This window comes from Aythya ferina, assembly GCF_964211825.1.
Source record: "Aythya ferina genome assembly, chromosome: 3".
Lineage (NCBI taxonomy): Eukaryota > Metazoa > Chordata > Aves > Anseriformes > Anatidae > Aythya > Aythya ferina.
The window spans coordinates 113,549,658-113,571,468 of NC_140298.1; the positions used below are offsets into that span (position 1 = coordinate 113,549,658).

At 37.6% G+C, this 21,811-nt stretch overlaps 1 protein-coding gene and 1 long non-coding RNA gene across 4 annotated transcripts in view; one reads left to right on the forward strand and one right to left on the reverse strand.

Moving 5' to 3' along the window:
* PTCHD4 (patched domain containing 4) overlaps positions 1-21,811 on the forward strand; it is a 129,879-nt gene that overhangs the window by 79,367 nt on the left and 28,701 nt on the right. For 2 of the 3 annotated variants that reach the window (XM_084516305.1, XM_084516306.1), the window contains exon 3: positions 5,266-8,466. In XM_084516305.1, the coding sequence (XP_084372431.1) occupies positions 5,266-6,899 (1,634 nt within the window). In that variant the 3' untranslated portion in view covers positions 6,900-8,466. Of the gene's footprint in view, positions 1-5,265; positions 8,467-21,811 lie in introns of those variants that run through there. The other variant, XR_014692093.1, reaches the window with a different exon arrangement.
* On the reverse strand, positions 13,152-21,679 carry LOC311433818. The gene is made up of 3 exons (XR_014690971.1): positions 20,759-21,679; positions 20,576-20,665; positions 13,152-14,095 (listed from the first exon to the last, which is right to left on the reverse strand). It is a non-coding gene; the product is annotated as an uncharacterized lncRNA (long non-coding RNA).

Here is a 21,811-nt window from a genome sequence, read left to right on the forward strand (position 1 = left end):
TTTATAAGACTTACTAAGATAGATAGCAGGTTTCTTTTCCATTAGGACAGTTACTTTTCAAAGCAAGAAATGAGGTCCATTTGAAGTTACTTGTTTTTTATAAATCTATATTATTTTTTTCTAATCACTTTCCTATCATCTCACTGATGGCAAATTGGTTTGTAATATTTATTTTATTTTTTTTTTTAATCTTTGAGATATGAATTAATCTGTTGAACATTAGCAATCAGCAGATCTTCTTCTTTCTCCTTTTTGAAGATATAGGTACTGTAGATATAGGTACTTTCCATTCTTCTTCGACCCTCCCATTAACATTCATTCTCTAAGGTGACTGCTAATAGCTCAGAGATTGCTTTGGCTCAGCTTCTAATTGATTAATTTCTACGTATTCTTCCAGCTTAAATAAATTTAATAGAATCAAGTGTTCTTCAATGTTATTTCACTCTTGTGGTTTCTATCCCTATCCTCTTCAAACTGATGGTAAATATCTTGTCAAAATTAACCTTTTGTTTTGAAAATTGAGGCAGCAAAAGCTTTATACGCTTCTATTTTCTCTACAGCCTCCCCTATTTGCTCTCCTAACCTCACAAATAATGGATTTATACTATCTGTTGTCTTCTCTCTTCTTAAGTAGTCATAGACTGTTGCTTGTCTAGCAAATAAAAAATTGCTGTACTTCATTCATGTCATGTTAACACCAGAGAAACTTGACAGTTTTGACCCAAAGCCAAAGACCTTGCAAACCTTCCTAGAACCGCTCAGTGAACTTAACTCCATTGTCAATTTTATCAGTGACATTAGTGATGGAGCTGAAGGAATAGAATTTCACAGACTGTGGTGTCTGAATCATCAGAAATGTCAGGAAAATATTGGTTTCTGTCCAGTTCAGAAAAAAATGGATTTGTATCCATTGTGGGAAAGGGCAATAGACCTGCTTATTTAGGGAGAAGAACAGAGGCTGACTGGAAAACTTGGTATCAGAGTAATGATGTGGGAAAACCAATCAAGGAAAGATTTCTTCTATTGGCAGCAAGGGAATTACGGGAATTATTCTCCAATTCCTGTATCTGTGTGAAACAGATGAAGTTTAGTTTATCCATAAGTTTTAAATTCATGCAATGATAATCATAAGAAAATTAGTGTCAGTTTTCACTTAAGACATTATTTGCTCTATTACAAAAACAAACAAGACCAAAATAAACAACAACAACAACAACAAAAACTCATGAATTTAATTAGAGTATTTAAATTTTGAGTATAACACAAGTTAGTGCATACATACTAGTATGCACACTTGGGTAGTCTTTTCGTACACATACGTTTCACAAACATAACACATAAGACCATAGAAGTGGGTACATATCACTGGGGAAAAAAAAAAAAAAAAAAAAAAAAAGAAGTAGGTATGTATTACTACAAAAACATTGTAAAGATGCTACTGTGAACATAATCTTGCAGGTGGGTAGAGAAGTGAGATCTTGGATAAAGCAGAGAAAAATCAATAGTACTGTAAATTTTTGATAGAGCTAGTAGAGCATTCCTTCACTTAAAGCTTCTTTGAAAAGTGCCAGTTCATCATAGCTCTAAGTGTTTTGGTGAAAGGACTTCTGATAAATTTACAAACTAAAGACATTAAAATGATCCATAGTATCTGTTTTTAGATTTTCAATTTTTAATTTTTATTTTTTAATTTGGCTTTACAATTGCTTTTAGCTCTGATTCCTTACGGAAGGCACCCTTAGTTATTGCCTCCATACATATAACAATACCCTGCAAATTATAAATCCATTTCAGAAGGCCCTTATTGTGGCCTATAGAAGTATAGAGATCTCATAAACTATTGTAATCATAGAAGCTTTGTAAAAACTGAATTTTAGGAAAAGGAAAATGTCCCAGATTAGTATCTCCTCAAGGAGTAGAAGGCAGAACTCAGATATTTTATATTGTATTTGGTACATCCAGATGGCAAATTAGAACAAGTATCTTGGACAGCCACCCAGGGAACACATGCATACCTGTGGACATGTGGTCAAGGACAGGTGTCAGAAGGAGGAAGGATGCTGGGAATGTTAACGTGGGTGACTCCAGGAAAAAGAACACATCCTTTGGACAGGAGGTTTGATGAGGTTTGATTAAAGCCATTGCTCATGGAACAACAATTTTACATTTTTCTTAGTTCAGCCATAAAATTATACTGGCTTGGAGTTTGAACCAAACAAAAGTATTTTTTTCATTCAGAAAGTAATAACGTTATGGAGTTTCTTGTAGCAGGAAGTTTTGATGGCCGAAAGTATGAGTGAATTTAAAATTTGATTTGATGGATGAATAAATGTCCCTCAATGTCTCCAAACATGACATTGCAAATACAGCCTCTAGTTTTGGCAGACCTTTTGGTTGAATGCCAGACTCTCAGAGCTGAAATGGAAAAAAATATTCTATATGTGCCTTATTTCCAGCATCTTTTTACAAAAATAAAATAAATAAATCTGTCCCCATACTTCTTAACATCAATTATACAGAAGAAGAGCAACTTTTGGCTTGAGCCAGTGTGGCTACTGTCATGTTAGAGAACAGAAGAAAGACATCAGAGTCTCCGCTAGACCCTAAATGAGGGTTCAAAATGTAAGCTCTGTAGACCATGGTTTCCCTTAGTCTTAGATCAGACCTGGGCACATGGGAGAGTAGGAGTATGAGGGGGAACTCAGAGGTAGAAATAAGCGTCTCTCCTCAGTATGATCCTTCTGCCCCCAGTAGAAGAGACTTGATGGGTTAGGGAGGTAGGAGGAAAGATAGCAGCAGTAGGAGTAGAAATCCTGTGCTGCTATTCACCCCCTTGGTATTCCTCATAACAGAAGAAAATAAAGAAAGAGAGAGAAAAGAGGTGTTCCTAAAACTGGAAGAGAAGGGGCAAGAAGGTGGTTCTGAAAGAGAGAGATAATATGGGATATGAACATATGGGATATGAACAAATTTTAAGACATAATGACATACATTACAGGGCCCTTCATCAGAAATGTCTGGATTTCAAAATCAGTCATTAGATGGAGTGAGCACAGACATGAGGAAAATCTACTCTTCCCAAAAGAGAATAACAGCTCCTATAGCATTATATTAAACCATGCCAGGCCATGGGAACTGGAAGTGATGACCATCCAGCCTGTTCCACACACTGCAGGGTACTTACACTCATACTTTAAGCACAATATAAAATCACAGCAAAGTCATTTGATTCTGCAGCTTTTCTCAGCCCAAAGAGATGATTCTTTCTGCTTGACAGTCCAAATGTGACAGTGTACAAGACAGCTGTGCTTTGGGAATTTGAACTGACTCACCCTAAACTTACCAGGGACTCCAAGGTCCCTCCTGAACCAAGTTACTGATTCATAAGATAGCAGTATTGCCACACAAGCTTTTTACTAACTGCAAGATTTCTGTACTACTGTATATTTATCTTTCACTGGGGATACTGATTTGCAGTAAAACAGGTAACGTTCAAAGAACTTGTCAGTTTATATTGTAATCTACCCTGTCTAGAATGGCTGTCAGGAGTCTGTTTTGGGCAACATAAGCAGCTGTATGAATCCAAACAATTTAAAGAAAAAAAGAAAAAAAAAAAAAAAAAAAAAAGAAAAACTCAACAGACTTTTCGTTTACTATTACACACTTCATTATTTGCAAATTTCCTGGTCACATTTCTGGTTTAGTTACAAGAAAATTAGCTCCTGCTTTGTTGCATGCAGTTCCACTGCAGAGAGCAGAGAAAGAAATACCTGCAATCTCCTTCTACTTCTTTCTCTGCTCAATAAGGTGTTTAATTATCTTGTTCAGAATTTTACCAGGGTTTGATCCAAAGTGCAGAGAACTTTCCTCTTTGTCATTAAAATGTGTTTTTAATGTTTGAACAAAAAACTTGTTTGATAGTCAAACCCTTTTAGCTGTGTTTTTTTTTTGTTTTTTTTTAGTTTTTTTTTTTTTTTAATCTTATGTTTTCCTCCCAAAGTTAAATTCTTTACTGGTAAATAGAATAATATAAATATAAATTATAATATACATATAATATGCATATGATATATATATAGTATACATTATATACATGTATAACAGAAGAATACATATCTAATGTATATATGATATACATATATTAGATATATAACAAATATATATAATCCACATATTATGTGAATATATATACGTATATAATGGATATATTTTACGGGTTAAACTTTTTCCAGTAAGCTTAGCTTCAACTTTTTCGTTCTGTCTCAAAGCTTAATTGCTGTAGATTTTCTGGACTGTGGCTGTGATGTGTAAAATGACAGGAAATCTGTCTTAAGCTTCCATTTCTAGTAGAAAAAAAATATATATATATGTCTAAAATAGTTCTCAGAATTATTTAATATAAAGTAAGAACCTCTGGAGCACTGTTTTCCTCTGTCTCTTTCTTGAATGTCTGCTTATGTGAACTAAAGGAATTCCTTCTCGCCAGGAAGAGCTGAGAGAGAAGAAGAGAGAGAGGGAGATAATCATGAAGAAAACACAAGTTTTCCAGACAATTAGTGTGAACCAAGGATCTATCCAATCCTGTACTCTCCATCATTATCACCAATGTGTCAGCTTTAGTATAGTGTGGAAATTTGCACACAATCACTGAGAAGTACCAGTTTTAGTTAGAAGGTATAGAACCAACATACAAATTCATCTGGTTGTTTGATGGCAGTATATTTTTTCCTTCATCAGGCATTAAGAACCAAGGTGTCTCTTGGTCAAACCAATTTATTTCTCCAATAATACCATTAATTTCTATTTTCTGGAAGAAAACGTTATTTTTATTAGTAAGCATTTCAAAATGAATCCCTTAAACCTTGAAAGATGTAGTAAGCTGCCACAAGGAATTTTGAGAACCCTGAACTTAAACTAAATTTAATGTTTTCCTTTTTCTTAAATAGACAGTTCATTTGGGAATTGTTCATTAAAATCAATGGGTGCCTTTCAAATGATATTTCACCATTTTATTGCAGGAATGATAAGCATTTAAAGTCTCAGAATATCAGGCTGTTCATCTAAATATCTGCATATTATTTCTGGTATTTAGCTTTACACAGACACATTACAATTTCTCATTTGTTTTAATGCTGACAAAATCATAACAAAACTTAAAAAATTAGCTGACTTTTTTTTTTTTTTTTTTTTTTTTGACTGCTGGAGGAAGAAAAAGTCAACCTCCTTTATCTGTGCACATGTATATGCTTTGCTTTCTCATTTCAGGTCATGGAACCAAAGGAGTATTTGAACTTCTTTCAGGATGGCGCCGAACCAGAGAGAATCTGCCATTCAAGGACAGAGTAGCGGATGCCTACTCAGATGTTATGGTCTCCTATACAATGACAAGCTCCTTGTATTTTATAGCCTTCGGCATGGGTGCAAGCCCTTTCACCAACATTGAAGCTGTAAAAGTCTTTTGCCAGAACATGTGTGTCTCGATCCTGTTAAACTATTTCTATATCTTCTCCTTCTTCGGCTCCTGCCTGGTCTTTGCTGGCCAGTTGGAGCAGAATCGTTATCACAGCATCTTCTGCTGTAAAATCCCTTCAGCAGAATACCTGGACCGGAAACCTGTGTGGTTCCAGACCATGATGAACGATGGCCATCAACACACTTCTCATCATGAGACCAACCCGTACCAGCATCACTTTATCCAGCATTTCCTCCGAGAGCATTACAATGAGTGGATTACCAACATCTATGTCAAACCATTTGTGGTGATACTCTATCTCATCTATGCCTCTTTCTCCTTTATGGGGTGCTTACAGATTAATGATGGAGCCAATATTATCAACCTTCTTGCCAGTGAGTCTCCAAGTGTATCCTATGCCCTCATACAGCAAAAGTATTTCAGCAACTACAGCCCAGTGATAGGCTTCTATATTTATGAACCTCTGGAGTACTGGAATGGCACTGTGCAAGAAGACCTAAAAACACTGAGCCAGGGGTTTAACACAGTGTCCTGGATTGAACAGTATTACCAGTACCTTCGAGTGGGTAACATTAGTGCAACCAACAAAAGTGACTTTATCAGTATCCTCCAGAGCTCCTTTTTAAAAAAGCCAGAATTCCAACATTTCAAAAATGACATCATTTTCTCCAAAGCTGGAGACGAGAACAACATTATTGCTTCTCGTTTGTACCTGGTGGCCAGGACTAGTGAAAACACACAGAGGGAGGCAGTGGAATTGTTGGAGAAGCTGAGACCACTGTCTCTTATACAGAGCATCAAGTTCATTGTATTCAATCCTACCTTTGTTTTCATGGATCACTATGGTTTATCAGTAACTATGCCTGTCCTGATTTCTGGTTTTGGCATCCTGCTGGTGTTAATACTGACCTTTTTCCTGGTTATCCACCCTCTAGGAAATTTCTGGTTAATTCTCAGTGTCACCTCAATAGAACTGGGTGTCCTTGGCTTGATGACCTTATGGAATGTAGACATGGATTGCATTTCTATACTGTGCCTTATCTACACTTTGAATTTTGCCATAGATCACTGTGCACCCCTGCTTTATACATTTGTATTAGCGACTGAGCACACCCGAACTCAGTGTATAAAGAACTCCCTCCAAGAGCATGGGACAGCCATTTTGCAGAACATTTCTTCTTTTCTTATTGGGTTGGTCCCCCTTCTCTTTGTGCCTTCAAACTTGACCTTCACACTGTTCAAATGCTTGCTGCTTGCCGGCAGTTGCACACTTCTGCACTGTTTTGTTATTTTGCCTGTCTTTCTAACCTTTTTCCCACCTTCCAAAAAGCACCACAAGAAAAAGAAACGAGCCAAAAGAAAGGAACGAGAAGAGATCGAATGCATAGAAATTCAGGAGAATCCTGATCATGTGACAGCAGTCTGAAAGGCTCAGAAAAAAAATAATAATATTTCCTCTTTTTAAAAAAGTGTTGCACAGAGATGCAGGGAAAATAGAGCAAAGATCTCAGCTGCTTGTGCTGGCCAGGTCTGACAAGGCAAAGGAAGATCAAGAAGGGGTACTCATGACACATCAAGGTGCAAACTTTTTTTAACAAAAATAATGAAAGTAAAAATAACCACAAATATTTCCTTTGAATCCTCATTCTCCACCAGGGAAAAGTCTATTGGCCATTAAATGTTCCCGAATCTCAAACTGTAGCTATAATGGGAATTACCTGATCGGTCATAATTAAGACTGAAGCGGAGTTGAAAAGAAAAGTTACTACTAAGTAAACAGTAGTGAAAAAAGACAGAATACTTTGATAAAATTGTCCACAAGAAAACAAACAAAACATTGAAGTTGAGAAAAGGGAACAAAACCAAGAGAGATTTTAAAATGCCATGGCATTTTTTTCTTATTTTCTTGAGCAAGTTGTTTAAGATAAAACCTATGCACATGGGAAGTTGATGTTTAAATAATCAATCTAAGCCAAAGTACTTCCCAATTTCAGTATATCTACAACACCACAGTTCAAGTTAGTCTGAATTTAGATGGCAAAGCTGCACTGCCAAGGGAGAGAGTTATTGTTTATATAAGAGAAGAAATTACCATTCGCCATTTGAAAAGGTAATATTTAGTGTCTTTAAAACTGACATATGCCATTTATCCCAAGAAGCCACAGCTGGTTGCTATCACCATACCTACATTTTGGCATTTCTGAATTGTGAAATTCCCCTTGAACTAGCAGATCCCATGAAACTAACCCAGGCCATTACCACTGCAGCAGTATTTGCAGTTCCTGCAGTGTAACACTTCTGAATCCTAATTTATCAGTGTTGACATTAAATACTGAATATTAATCAAGCAGGCGCTTTAAATGTAATGATGGATTGCATATCACAGACATAATGTGATCGTGTTACAGCTGAGTCAGCTCTGGAGCACCCGCACAGTATTATTATTATTATGTATTTGGTCCAACAGTCGAAGGGATATGTTTGCTGGTCCCTGCAGTACGCTGCAGGAAGTGGGATTTTCCCCTTCCTTAAGCAAAACATCAGTCAAATACTTGCGACATTAAAAACAAACAAACAAAATAACAAGTTTGCATGGGGCTGAAGAAAGCCCTAGCTGTAAAAAGATCAGTCCCCTGTGGGAAGGGGAGGGGAGGGCAAAATGTCTTTATTATTATTATTCCTGAATATCTGAGTGTCGATTGTCTGCAACATAAAGCTTTGTTCTGGCAGTTGAAATTTCACAGAAGAGTGCAGAAAATCCACAGTTACTATGTGACGCTAGTAATTGTACTGTATAGAGCTATGAATGACTTTCTCTGCTATACAGCATAGTAACCCAAGAGAAGGGATGAAAACCGATTTAGCCATTTCAGTTTGCTCTTGGCCCAGTTCAGCGCTGGAGCTCGCCATGTCCGTCTCCCCTTTCAATATTTTAAAAGGGCTTGCTTTCTACTCTCTGGAATATGGTATAGCATCACCTACATGAGCAATGTCTTCCGGAATATATAGTATCCATGAGGACACTATGTAAAGATATCACTATATGGAGTGTTTATATCTACTTTGTATTACTTGTGGGTACCTTTACAAGACATCTGGAAGCAAATGTTTATTTGTGGCTGGTTGACTGAGTCTCAGATGTGCAGTTTGATGACGAGGGTATGTATATATGTTTCACTAAAAAAATCTCTGCAAGAAGTTGATTCTTTGTTCTGTGACATCTCCCACCTCTTTCTACTGCTTCATGGGTAGGGAGAGCCAGACAAAATTCACCTGCAGCACAAAAAGCCATGTGAATGTCAGTTCTAATGTTCATTAACTGCTTCTGTTTTCAAGATATGCAGTTTTTCCTCTTCTCTGTCCTTTCTGTATTTTGCCATTACCATTTGCCAAAAAATGACCTCTGTGTTATAGGAGTGGTCAAAACTCTTGATTGTTCAAGGGACATTTTATGTGCAACAAGTTTTAGAGAAAGGTAAACTTTCTAGATAGGCAAAGCTTTCAAGGTTTGAATCCAGATCTAAATTTCAGGTGTATCTAGATCAAGGTTATTGTTTTGACCCAAGATATTAAAGGGTCAACTGCAAAACTGAGGTCTAAATAGTTTGGTAAGATTTAGGAGTGGGGATGTTTTAATGTTGGGTTATGGCTCATATGTGTCTCTAGTTGGGAAGTATTTACTGACTTTGATCTGCATCTCAAAGACATTGTGCAATAGCCACCTTTTTAGAACAGTTGGTTCTGAATGTCAAGGCTTCCATACCTTTTCTTACGTTTCCTCCACTGTCCATACAATACTGGATCGTTGTAGCACAACTGTGACCCCTTTATATCACTTCTGAAGGTGTCCTTTTTCCCACCTGCTCTGTGTGTCACAGTGGAAGTTATTGGTCTTCTCTTGTACCACAGAGATGTATCCCAGGGAACTCTGTCATACATTGTTTTGAAGAAAGTAACATTTTCCAAAGCCATCAAAGCAGGGATTCATCTCATCTAACTGTGGATGTTGACAATGTAGCTATTAATATCTAAGCTTCCTTTATGGACATAAGAGGGGGACAGATACCTCTGGTCTTTTTTACATCTGTTCGTTAGGAGTAAATGAATCACACCTTTAAAATGCCTGTTTCTGACCATTGGTGGTAAAGGAAGCTCAAAGCAATTCAGACACAGATATCAGCCATGCCAACACATCTAAGTTTGGTGAGATTAACCCCACCTAAAATGTCCTAATATCAAGTGAAAGAAAAAAGAAAAAAGCCTTAGAAAATTGCCTTCCAAGAGTCTAAGAGGATAATTCCCTGGTGTAACTCAGCTCAAAATTTATGTTTGGCTTATGAGGCCTTTATGCAGAACAGAGCTTATAAAATTGCCAGGGAGAATAGTGAGCTAAGAAATCAGGAGACGTTAATATTGAGGGTGGGCTCACACAAATGAGCTAGAGTATAATGAGATGTCAAACCAGTTTCTCTCTCAGTACCATACAGTGCAGTAGGAGACACAAAATGTACAGAATGTACTCTGGGACTAGGAGTTTTTTATTTCCATGTCAACACAGGAATGGAGAAAAAAAAAAAAAAAAAAAAGCAAATAAACAAACAAACAAACAAAAAAACATAAACGAACAGATCTTCCATGGATGTAGTTTTGTTACTTACCAACCATTTTCCAGACCTACCAGGAGAGACGATTGCAGCTGTTACTTCTGCAGATATGTCAGTCTCCGTGGACCAAGGAAAACTTCTTCTCAAGCTAAAAAAGTGATTATTTTCTTCTATAATTCAGCCACACCAGAACAATTTGGGGACGGGTAGTCCATATTTTTTAATGTCTTCTCCTATTTTTTGCTTGTTTTGCTTTCAATATATTTCAATAATTTTGACCCATTTCTGCAGCCTCATGGCACCTGTTCAGCTCAGCTGGATCTACATATGTATGTGTGAACATAGGACATAGCCCACACACCAAAACAATTTGACACTCTCATCTATGCTGCATATTGGATTTTCATTATACCTTTTTTTTTTTAAACCAGTTTAAAAAGTTCCCTGGGATGGCGTACATCTTCCTTTAATGTCTGTTTATATATATATATTCTACATAAGCTGGCAAGAGTTCTGTGTGGTTTTCCTACTTTTTTGGTTTCATTCCCTCACTGTTATTTTAAGTTCACTGTTGAGATAACTCTGTTGAAGTCAACAGGTTTACTGCCATGATATATATGGCTTTGCATGTTTTCTATCCAGCAAGAAGTGAAACCATGACAAACGAATCTCTTCATTGTTTATATGCTTGTTGAATAATGTATCTATCTATACTATATAGCCATTGTTGCATGCTGCATTCAGGAGGCTGGAGTGGAGGTGTCCTGTAATTTTTTCCATTACACTTTTCCATACTGGCTGTTTTAACTGTAACTAACCTACTCCTGTCTTTTTTTTTGTTAGAATTAGGGTTTTACCTCTGTAGTCCAGTACCTGAAGTTTCATGAATTTATTGCCTAACAAATCAACATACTTTTTATGGCCAAGATAGGTATGAATGCATGGTACCTTGCATGTATAATGTAGAGATCACCTTCAGGACTATTATTCTCAGCCTTTTACCTCAAAAACTTCCTATGTAGGATGTAACCTGACATATGTTAATATCTATCTGAGTTCAGCTGAGCAACTCTAGTTTCAAAATTTTCTTCAGTGGGAAAGAAAGGAACTAGGGTGAAGGAAGAAATATGAAGTAAAGTAGTTGTATAATCAGCATTCCTTTTTTTTTTTTTTTTTTTTTTTTTTTTTTTTTTACCTAAAAGGCTCTCACTGCTCTGCTCTTAATTAAGTCACACTGAGTAGTGACTCAAGCATAATTAAGATTTATTTCAATGGAGTTATTCCATATTTCACTATGACAAGAACTTGGCTTATTGTCCTTAAGGAAGCACCATGCTAAGTCTCTTAGATTAATTTTTTTTTGTAATTATAGACTTTAATAACTTGTTTTTCGTTGCAATGTTAGGTTTTTTGAGTACCTCAAGCTCTCATTTGAAGACCTAGGAAATACTAAAAAGCAAAGTTAGGCAGTCAGTGAACAAGAGACATGTTAGGGAAAAGGAATACTTCACAGAGAGGTAGTATCCTTCAGCAAAGCTCTAAATAAAAATTGCTGTTAAGACTGTCTCAGAAGTATGTTACTCTGATGGAAATCTCCAGGTTAAAGTGAAGTGGAAACCAAGCGAAGTATGTTGTGTGGAGGATAATGTAATCAAATTATAGACAGTCAAACTTTGATTCTTGGCCTATACAATCTTAGTCAAACAAGAAGACATTTGAACTGGGAAGGAGACTGAATATGGAAAGAAGCTCATCCATCACGCAGAATGTTTCTTTTCACCATAGACTTGCATAAAGGAAAATCATAAACCAAGTGAGTGAGCTTCTCTATAACCTGTTTTCCACTTGCACCAAAGAAGGGATCACATCTTTGGTTTCACAACCCCTTGGGAAGAATATTCAAAGCTGCTCCCTTACATGATACAGTTGTGAATGAGAACTGGAAGATGCACATCATGTTGCAAGAGCACATGTTCCATGCCCTCATCTTCTGTTGTCTTCCTTCTTCAGTAGCACCACAGTCTCCTAGAGGTACCTGCTTGGCAGAGTTCCTACATTTCCCCAGGAGTAATCTGGAATTTGTCATCAGAGCAGCACACAGGCAAACACCTCACACCATGACATTTTCAGAGCTTTCTTAGAGGTGTTCTTTGAGAGATCCCCATTTCCCACTGCACTAACAAAATCCCTAACAAAATCCCACCTGTCTGAGAAGAGGTGCACTTCTTCTTCTGACACATCAGTCAGGAAGTTTTGGGGAAGATTTTCGTCTTAATCCACAAGGCTTTCTTTTAGCCACGTGTTTTGACCTCCTTTGTGGCTTAAAAGCAAATGATCCAATGTGAAACTTAGATGTTCATCCTGCCTATAGCTGTGTGCAGTGTTGCTTATCCACAAAGCTGATGTGGATTGTTATTTTTCAGCACAAACAGGGATCTGACCTCCTTGCCCAGACCCCCAGACAAAATCTTGCTGAAAACAAAGAAGGACAAAACAGTTCCAAACTTCATCTTTCCTTGGATTCTTTGTCTCCTTTCTGTCATACCAACGTGCCCGCACCACTACTCGTGTTTTCTTCCTGCTTCCTCATTACGGAAAGTAAAGTTTCTCTTTCCCACTCCCTGAGGCTGCCTTTTCTTTGCAGCTTGACTTATTTTGTACTTTAATCTTCCATGTGAGCTCTCAACCCCTTCAAAATTTTCCTTTTTTTTTTTTTTTTTTTTTTTTTTTTAAACTCTGAGAGCATAACCTTGTTGAAATAAATTGGAGATGCTTGGATGCATCAAAGTGCAGAGTCTGGTATAGAAGTAGCTAATTTATAACAGCACTCAAAACTTTCATCAGACAGAAAATTTTCTGTAAGAAAACTCAGAAAATAATTAGGCTTAATTTTTTCTGCACTTTCTATCTCATAAAATTGTATTATTTGTGTTCTTTTTACAGGAGGCATTACTTTTTTTTTTTTTTTTTTTTTTTTTTTTTTTTAGCATTCCTTTATCTTAGAAGTGCATAGTTTTCTTCTGTATTTCTATCTCAGAAAGAAAAATAAATGGATATTTCTTCATGCCCTAGAAAAGAAAATACTGCCCCTGCTAGGAACATTTTGTGCCAAGTTTCTGCTCAGAGCACATTTTCCAGGCTGAATTATACAAGCCTCTGGAAGCAAGTATTTCTAGTGGAAATGCTGATACAGCCTTAACTAGAGAAAAATTAATGGTACTTCAACATTGTACTGCTTAACTTCATCTCCTCTGCATCAGCCTGCTGGATATTCCGGGCCGTATTTCTAATACAGATTAATAATGGTGTCACCATTGCTTGCCACACCACTACTTTGGCAATATCACATGGGTAGTTCTCTTAAACACACATCAGAGCCTACCCTGTTTATGTACTAAATTCCTGACAAGACTAGCATGGCTTCTGCCAGAGCAGGGATGTATTCCAGGACAAAGTATTGTGACAGCTCTCTGCTGTAAACATGCTTCTCATTCTGGGCTTTGGCACCTCTCAGCTGTATGTTGGATGTTGCACTGAGTTCCTTTGTAAAGAACAAAGAGCATTATTTTTGTTTCAGTAAGCCACTTGAGAACATATCATGAAAGAATTTACATTCAGTCATGGATGGAAATTTTTTACATGGAAGTTTGAATAGGAATGTCAATTGTGTGAAGTGTAGAAGTCTCCACAAATAGAGAAATCTTGGTCCAGAACATTTTTTTTTTTCTTTTGTTTCTGTTGTAATTCAGGCATTAGATGTCTTTGATCTTATTTCCTCTCATTGATATGGACTGAAGTTTTTTCACATATTGCAGTGAAGATAACTCTTGATCTACAAAAATATCCTGTTTGTCAGAAGCACACTTTCTTTTGGTTTCAGCTCCATGACAATGGAGTTGCAGCATCTGGCAGCAGCAAAGTTAACATGTACCTCTTCAGAGACAGGCTCTTATTCTCAGTGTGTACACCTGAATACCAAGTATGTAGGATTTGTGAGATGTGTGATCTTGTTTTGTCTCTAGACAAAAAAAAAAAAAAAAAAGGTGGTTGCAAGATTTAGTTCTGCTGCCAAATCAACTTTCCATCATTAGGTAGAAAAGCAAAGAGTGACAAAGTCACCTGTTCCTGTGAGAGTTTCAGAAAAGTATTATCTGGCTATGAAAACAGCTAGAAACAGCGGCAACAGCTAGGCCTGAAGAAGAACTTTTTCTCTTCTGACTACCTCAAAGATCCACATGTATAAAAACAAACTGCTACTGACCAGTACCATGAAACTTGATCATAGTGGGTATGATACAGCCAATGGAAGTACAGAAATTAGGGCCCAACCTCTTAAGACCAAGGCAATTACCTTTGGAGGTGATTCCAGGTAATGACATGACACAGGGACTGGAATTAATCTTCAAAACTATTAAGTCTCTAGGGAAGATCCTGGCACAGCTTTGGCCGGGAAAACTACTTTCCCTCCCCAGCAATTTCCAGGCACAGTCTGGATGCTGGCATGTTCCAGGAACCATTCCCACCAGACTGTTTATTTGCAGTTACCCATTTTGAAGAATATAGGACTGTTCAATAGTATTGATATTAACTGACCGTGCCAGCCTCCTTCAGGGCCAGAGAGCACCCATCCCCTGTCAATGCTTGCTTTACTGGAAAGTTACAGCTTTAGACCCTCATGCAGCCTGTATTCATATTGGTATTTTACTTCTGAAGATCTTAATCTGGCAAAGCACTCAAGTAAATGACTTCATTTAATCAAATTCTTAAGTCTCATGGACTGGGACATCTTTAGATTTAAGCATGTGTTTAAGTACTGAGCTAAATAAGGATGCACTTATCTCTCCTTCAAGTTAAATATGAGTTGTACAGAGAAAAAAAAAAAAAAAAAAAAAAGGCTTTAAAAGAAAAGGCCCATTTCCCATAACATACTAAATCCTGCAATTGTAGTAGCAATTTCACAATATATAGGAAGACCGTGCCAAGGACATATATTTTTCAGGGTTTCAATTTCCCTGATGTGAGACATCTCAGGGACATTTTAGTGATTTGTTACAGTCATACAACACTCAGGCAAGAACAAAGCCTTGCTGAGCATTTCTCCTGGAAAAAAAAAAAAAAAAAAAAAAAAGTAACAAGGTATTTGACTCAGAATGAGACTACAGTATTTTATTATGTTAAAGTTCATTTTTAAAAGAAAAAATGAAACTTTCATTTAATGCCTTTCATTATTTCTTTCAAGTGATACTCTGGAGAAGTGCTGGATGTGCCTCTGTTATGGATGAGAGAGGAATTGCTTGATGAAATTAAACCCAGCTTTACCAATAAAAAGAAAAACTGGCTTTGTGCCCAGTGTAAAACTTACTATGGTATCATCTGCTGTTTTTTATTTAAATTAAATGTGAATGATGACATGCATGCAACAGAAGTGGAGAAGCATGCTATACATGTCCTTGGGCTGCATCTGGTGAGGAACACCTATGCACACCAGGAAGAGAGACTGAGTCCCCATTCCTGAAAAAACAGATGCAACTGCCAAGCCAGAAACATTGTGAATAATCCCATTGGCTTCAGTGAAGCCATCAGGATGTATTTAAAGATATGTACATAAGCCTTTGCCTGAGTCAGGACTGAGATAAGGAGATATTGTAATATTAAAAGGAGACAGAGAGTCTTAAATCAGGTATTTCTTCAGCACCTGTAAAAAGGCTCAGTGTAACTAAATAGTTCCTTAAAAGAAAAAAAAAATGCTTTTTAAAAATAAAATATCAAGCTCAATAGCAATACAGGCAGTATAAGTATTTAAGAGTCTAATGAGAAAGATAACAGTATTTTTTTCAGGAAATTAGTCTTCCCCATGTGATGTCTGTAGCCAATGTATTATGGAAATGCACAACCACACAAAAAAAGGAAGTAGTGGAATTCATCTGTCCTAGCTCAGGCACACAAAAATTCAGATATTAAATAGCTCCCCTTCTGCTTGTAGTCAAAGGAGAGAAATAAGTACTGCAATTCATCTAGCTCAGATAGCTGTTCTAGGATGAGGGCCCTTGCCTACATCCAACAGCAACTAACAGAGCTGGTGAATAGCCCAGGATGAGTAGAAAACATACCTGTGAGCATGTGTCTAAAGAGGTGTCAGATTAGCCACTCCAAGGTATCTATGCTCATAGCTCATAGTAACTGCAATGAAAATGCCAATACATAATTTTCCAATTATGGGTATCAAAAGGTTTGATTTTTGTACTGTTTGGGGAAGGGGTTCTAAAATGGGTCATTATGGCTCCAGGGTGGGAGCTGGGTGACTGGACCATTGCGAACCATGCAGTTGTGAGCAGCTGAGAATCACTGCAGGGAGAATACGAAGAGGACTAAATTAAGCAAGTGCTGCAGCGTCAGATGAAGGACATTTTTTCCAAATGTTATTTGTGTCCATTTGCACTCTAATTAAACATAATGTTTGTTCTTTTTTTTTTTTTTTTTTTTTTTTTTTTTTTTTTTTTTTTAAGACCATGGTGATTAGCTTTTCTATCTCCCTTTTAAGTTGTAGAATTTGCTTAACCTTTCTTTGGATTAATTTAGCATTAGGTGTTTAATTACTGAAATTTCTCAGGTGTGGGCAATTTTTACTATGCTACAAATAAACACCATGAGTCAATATTGTTTTTTCCTCCCTCATAAAGCTCCCTTGTTGCTGAAAACTGTTAATATTTTTCAAGATTATACCATGACCATATTTGTATAAAAACCTTTTACTGAGCTTGAAATTCTATACCAAATACTTATGTCTTTGAAAGACTGGATTCTCCAATAAAATATATTCGTCTTTAATATTAGAATTTTCCCTTTCTTTAATGGAAAGATATTCAGTATTAATGCACATTACAGGATGATTTTGTCAGGTACCTGTTCCCTCACATTTAGTTTTAGAGAAAAACGTACAGGCTTTTTGTTTTGGTGTTGTCATTTTTTTATCTTTTTATTTATTTATTTTAAGAGCAAACGTGGAGATAAGACCTTGGGCAGCACCAGGAATTGGCACCTCACAAGGTGTACAGGGCATCTTAGAGACTGGGAAAAGGGGAGTGAGGGAGTTGGCAGCCCTGAGCTGACATATGGACCCTCACAGGCTATCAGCAGATAAACAATTTACAGCTGCCCTGAAGCTATGCTAAATGCAACCAAATGTTTAAGTTTCGCAAACAGAGATGAGTAGATAATTGCCTCTATAGGACATGACCTATTTCCTTCTTCACCACCCACTCATGTCGACACCTCCTTTCTCACCAAGTTATGTCTCAGCTTCTCCCCTTGTTTCCACAACCCTGGTAGTATTCAGCTACTCTGTCCTCAGCAGTAGTGTTGGTACATTGTTTCCTCAGTTTTTCTCTGACCAGCTCTGGGAAGCCCAAGGGAACCTGTACCCATGGTGCTCAGTGCTGTCCCTTTGCCCCTGCCTCCGTGCTGTCACTTTTCTTGCTTTTGATAATGAAGGTGCACAAGCAGATCACAGGCCCCTGAGTAAATTTGCTATGTTCAGCTTTGGGCCCCTCAGTACAAGAAGGACATCAAGGCCCTGGATCACGTCCAGAGAAGGGCTATGAAGCTGGTGAAGGGCCTGGAGCATAAGTCCTGTGAGGAGCAGCTGAAGGAACTGGGGGTGTTTGGTCTGGAGAAGAGGAGGCTCAGGGCAGACCTCATTGCTCTCTGCAACTGCCTGAAAAGAAGGTGTGGGGAGCCAGGAGTCAGCCTCTTCTCACAGTAACTAGTGATAGGGCTAGAGGGAATGGCCTCAAGTTGCACCAGGGGAGAAATTCCCTTTCAGAAAGAGCGGTCAGGCATTGGGATGGGTTGCCCAGGGAGGTGGTGGAGTCACTGTCCCTGGGGGTGTTCAAGGAAAGGCTGGACATGGTGCTTAGGGATATGGCTTTGTGGGTGACATTGGTGGTAGGGGAACAGTTGGGCCAGATGATCTGGGAGGTCTTTTCCAGCCTTTGTGATTCTTTGTGATAAATGATGAGCTTAGGACACATTAAAATGCGTATTTTTGCATGCAAAAATCCCTTTCCCATCTAGTGCAAGTGTTAATCTTCTGGTTTTCTGTTGAAGTCTCTGGCCATAATCTGAAGTCCTTGTTTTCAGTACCTTCCTGTATAGGAAACCTACTGAACTAAGGCTCTGTCCTTACCCACAGAGCTGTCTCCTGTCAAAAGAGAAAGATGGGTTGGCACAGGATCAGATGACACAACCTTGTCAATCATATTGGAGAGGGCACCTGACCCAGCATGTAGGCCCGTCCATCTTGTCAGGCTATTTTCTGCAGATACACTTTCCTTCCATTTCTAAATCAATCACCACTTCCCTAGGTGAGATTTCTAGATAGCGGACTTAAAATTCACAAAAGGGACACTGCTGGAAAAGTGCTTCTGCTAGTGGATGCTGGCAAAACTCTCATTGGTGAAAGAAAAGCAGCTAGTTTTAATTTCATGAGGTAAAAAGGTAACTCTGGTCTTGGTGCCACCAAACACCCCCATTGTGAAACCTGGGTAATATTGAGTGCAAGAAACACATGTTAATTGTACAACACTGAGGTTGTTCAGCTGAACTGCAAGAAGTCATGAAATTACTTCAATTGAAATATCATTTGTCATCAAAATTTTACAATGCATGTTGCAAATAGGTAGTCAGACTTCAGAAATTTGTCATGTTTCTGCCTAAAAATTCAGGACTACAAGTACTGCAACTTATGAACAGAGTCAAGCCACACAATAAATGCTCAGCAACAGCAATATATCTGTGCTGGCCCCATGTCAAATATTCTCTTGTAAATCAACTGCACAGGGGCTCCCCTCTTCTGGAAATCAAGTTAATTATTGTATCAGAAAGATTCCTGCACTCACAGCCAAGAATCCCAGCTGATATAAGTCAGCCTGCATGATATAACTGTCAATGAAGCTCATCTGCTCACCTACAGAAGACTTTGTCTTCAAGTTTCAGTGTTCTGACTTAAGGCTGCTGAAATTTTCCCATTTTCTGTTTTTATTTAACTGTTTTGATGTAAAATACACAATTTTCTCTATTCTTCTTCTTTCATTGGATTTATTTGGAGTTGAAACAAAAAAAAATGTTGTTTTTTTTTTTTTTTTCTTCATTACATCTATTTACACTATCTTACTTGGAACTGGATATTCACAAATAAATAAATGAATAAATGCAGCAGAGGCTGATGTTGTAGCCTCAGAGGCTTTGGCTTTCCATGAGATTAGGAGAAGTCAACATTACTTCTACTGGCCTCAACTAGGTGCTTGTGTTAATCCTGTGCCAGTTTCACTTTCATGAGGAAAGAGCAAATTTGACTTGAAGTGAAAAAAACACCTCTCAAAATTATAGCTTTCTCTTTTTTCTCCCTGTTTCCTAAAGAATGCCTAGTCCAGAAACTCCAGATTGCTATGACTAGGCTATGAGAAAAGGTAGCCCAGATATTCTCAACTTCTCTTCATTGCTAAGGACACAGAAAACCTTGACAAAGTTTTCTAAGCATGTTGCAAATGAGACATCTAGAGACTCTTTTCAACTTGCAAGCCCTTAGACTCTGCTGAGCTCAAAGAAACAAGGACAATGTATGTCTGGCTAGCATAGAGATGTCCCCCAAAGACTATAATGTGGTGGTGGCTTCTGCAACTACATTTGCTATTAAAATTAGAGAAAAGATCAATATAATTTTCACAAACAAGTTTCACTTCTAGATCTCTGTCTAAGGAAGATTTCTCTCTCTCCCAGCCCAGATCTGGTCTGGGAAGTTTTAAGAATAAAACAAAATAAATGAACAGAAACCTGTCTCTCTGCCTTTCAGTGACAGTTCTGACCTGCAGGATTTCATCTTGGTAGATCATCATTCTAAAACAGCAATTACAGTTCTGTGCTTAACTGAGGATACTCAGGTATAATATAGTCCCAGGGTAATTATTATTTTTAATTTTTGAAAACTGAACAGTAAATGCTGTAAATAAAAGGTAATATAGGGATTTGAACATGAAAAAATCAATACATAATTATGGAGCCAATGAATTTAAACTGTTGCCAGCTACTGAGATTTTCAATTAATTCCTCCTTTTTTAAGCTGGTTGAATTTTTAGTTCTAGTTCTTCTTAAAAAAAAAAAAAAAAAAATTGTCATCATTGTTATTGCTGAAAAAACTTCCTTGTCCCCTCTTTGCTGGATTTTGCATGGATTATGGTGGCATGTCAACTGATGGACCTTAGATCTTTCCTGAGTTGTTGGCACTTTTCCACTCATCTCAGCAGCAGGTCTGCATTGATCAAAGTAACTTCTCTGTGTTAGGCAAAATTAGGTTGCATGCATATATTTTGTCCTCAGATAGAGATATATTTGCAGCTGGTCCCCAGGAAGAATCTGTCTTCTCTTTAGAAAGACTCTACACCGCTGCCACAAACACAGCAAGTGTATAAGTATTAAATATCCAGAATTTAAAGATCCTTACCTTGAATTTGGATAGATCCTCAAGGAGATATCAGAGTGCAGGGCTAAAGACAGGTGCTATCTTCATGGCAGTGCACAATGAGAAATGTTTCTGTGGTTAGAAGCACAGGAAATTTCTCATAGCATCTTGCAAAAAAAAAAAATTAAATTTAAAAAAAATAAAAAAGTGTTTAATGTGTCATACCTTAAAGGCTTAGCAGAGTCTCTTACGGAAAATTAAAAGTTTCAAAAACATTGTCAATTATACTTCTATAAGAAACTATCATCTGCAATGAGTCTGCAATGAGCTATCCTATATATCCCACCTGATTGTGGGTGTGTGCATGGGCATTAGAGAATGGGGCGAAAAAAAAGGGGGGGGGATTTTACTCTGCCCATCTTATTCATGACCACTTTTGGATTTTTAGATGTAAGTTATATTTTGCTTGAGAATTATGCAGTTTTGCTTACATCAGTTCCTCCATCTATACTTTAAATGAATATAACTACTTAGTGCTCTGTCCTATGATGCATCACAGAGATAAAACTGCAGCTCATGCAGACATATATGAATTAGTTTTAGGGTAAGGGATGCAAACCGAACACTTCTGAGAAGAGGGGGAAGTGCCTGAGCAATTGGCTTGCATTGAAATCCCTGCTGCCCCAGTTATCAGCAGTACCTATATTAACATTATTAGGACTGAATTTATCTGTAGCTCCCACACACATTGCAGCACTCTGGCTTTGTCCAGTGCTTGGCAGGACAGGACAGGTCAATGCTCCTGCAATATGTATGTGCAGAAGTTGTGGTGATCTTCCCTTGCTCAAGTCTATGAGACATGCCTGCTGAATTTGTTAGATGAATGATCAACCCAGGCTAAGCAGCTTTTCAACTATGATGATGTAAGGATCAGAGGATCAGTGTGAGATGTTGTGTCAACAAGATGCCACCATATGGAGAGAAATGTTTTCTTGCAGAGGGAGAAATTTTACCAATCCTTTTCATCTAGACCTCCTTGCCATAGAATTGAACAACTTGAACAGGCTTTCATGACATCCAGGTAGAAGTTTGTTGTTCAGATCATACTCAATATCTGAAAATATTTGGGGAATATCATCAGAGTTTGTTGCATTTAGATGTGTTTTTTTTTTTCTGCAGCCAGGTCAGGAAACAATTATGTTCACAGATGATGTGCCTGAAGGTTGCACTGAACAGCAGGACCAGGGATGGAAAAATACAAGACTTAATATCACACTA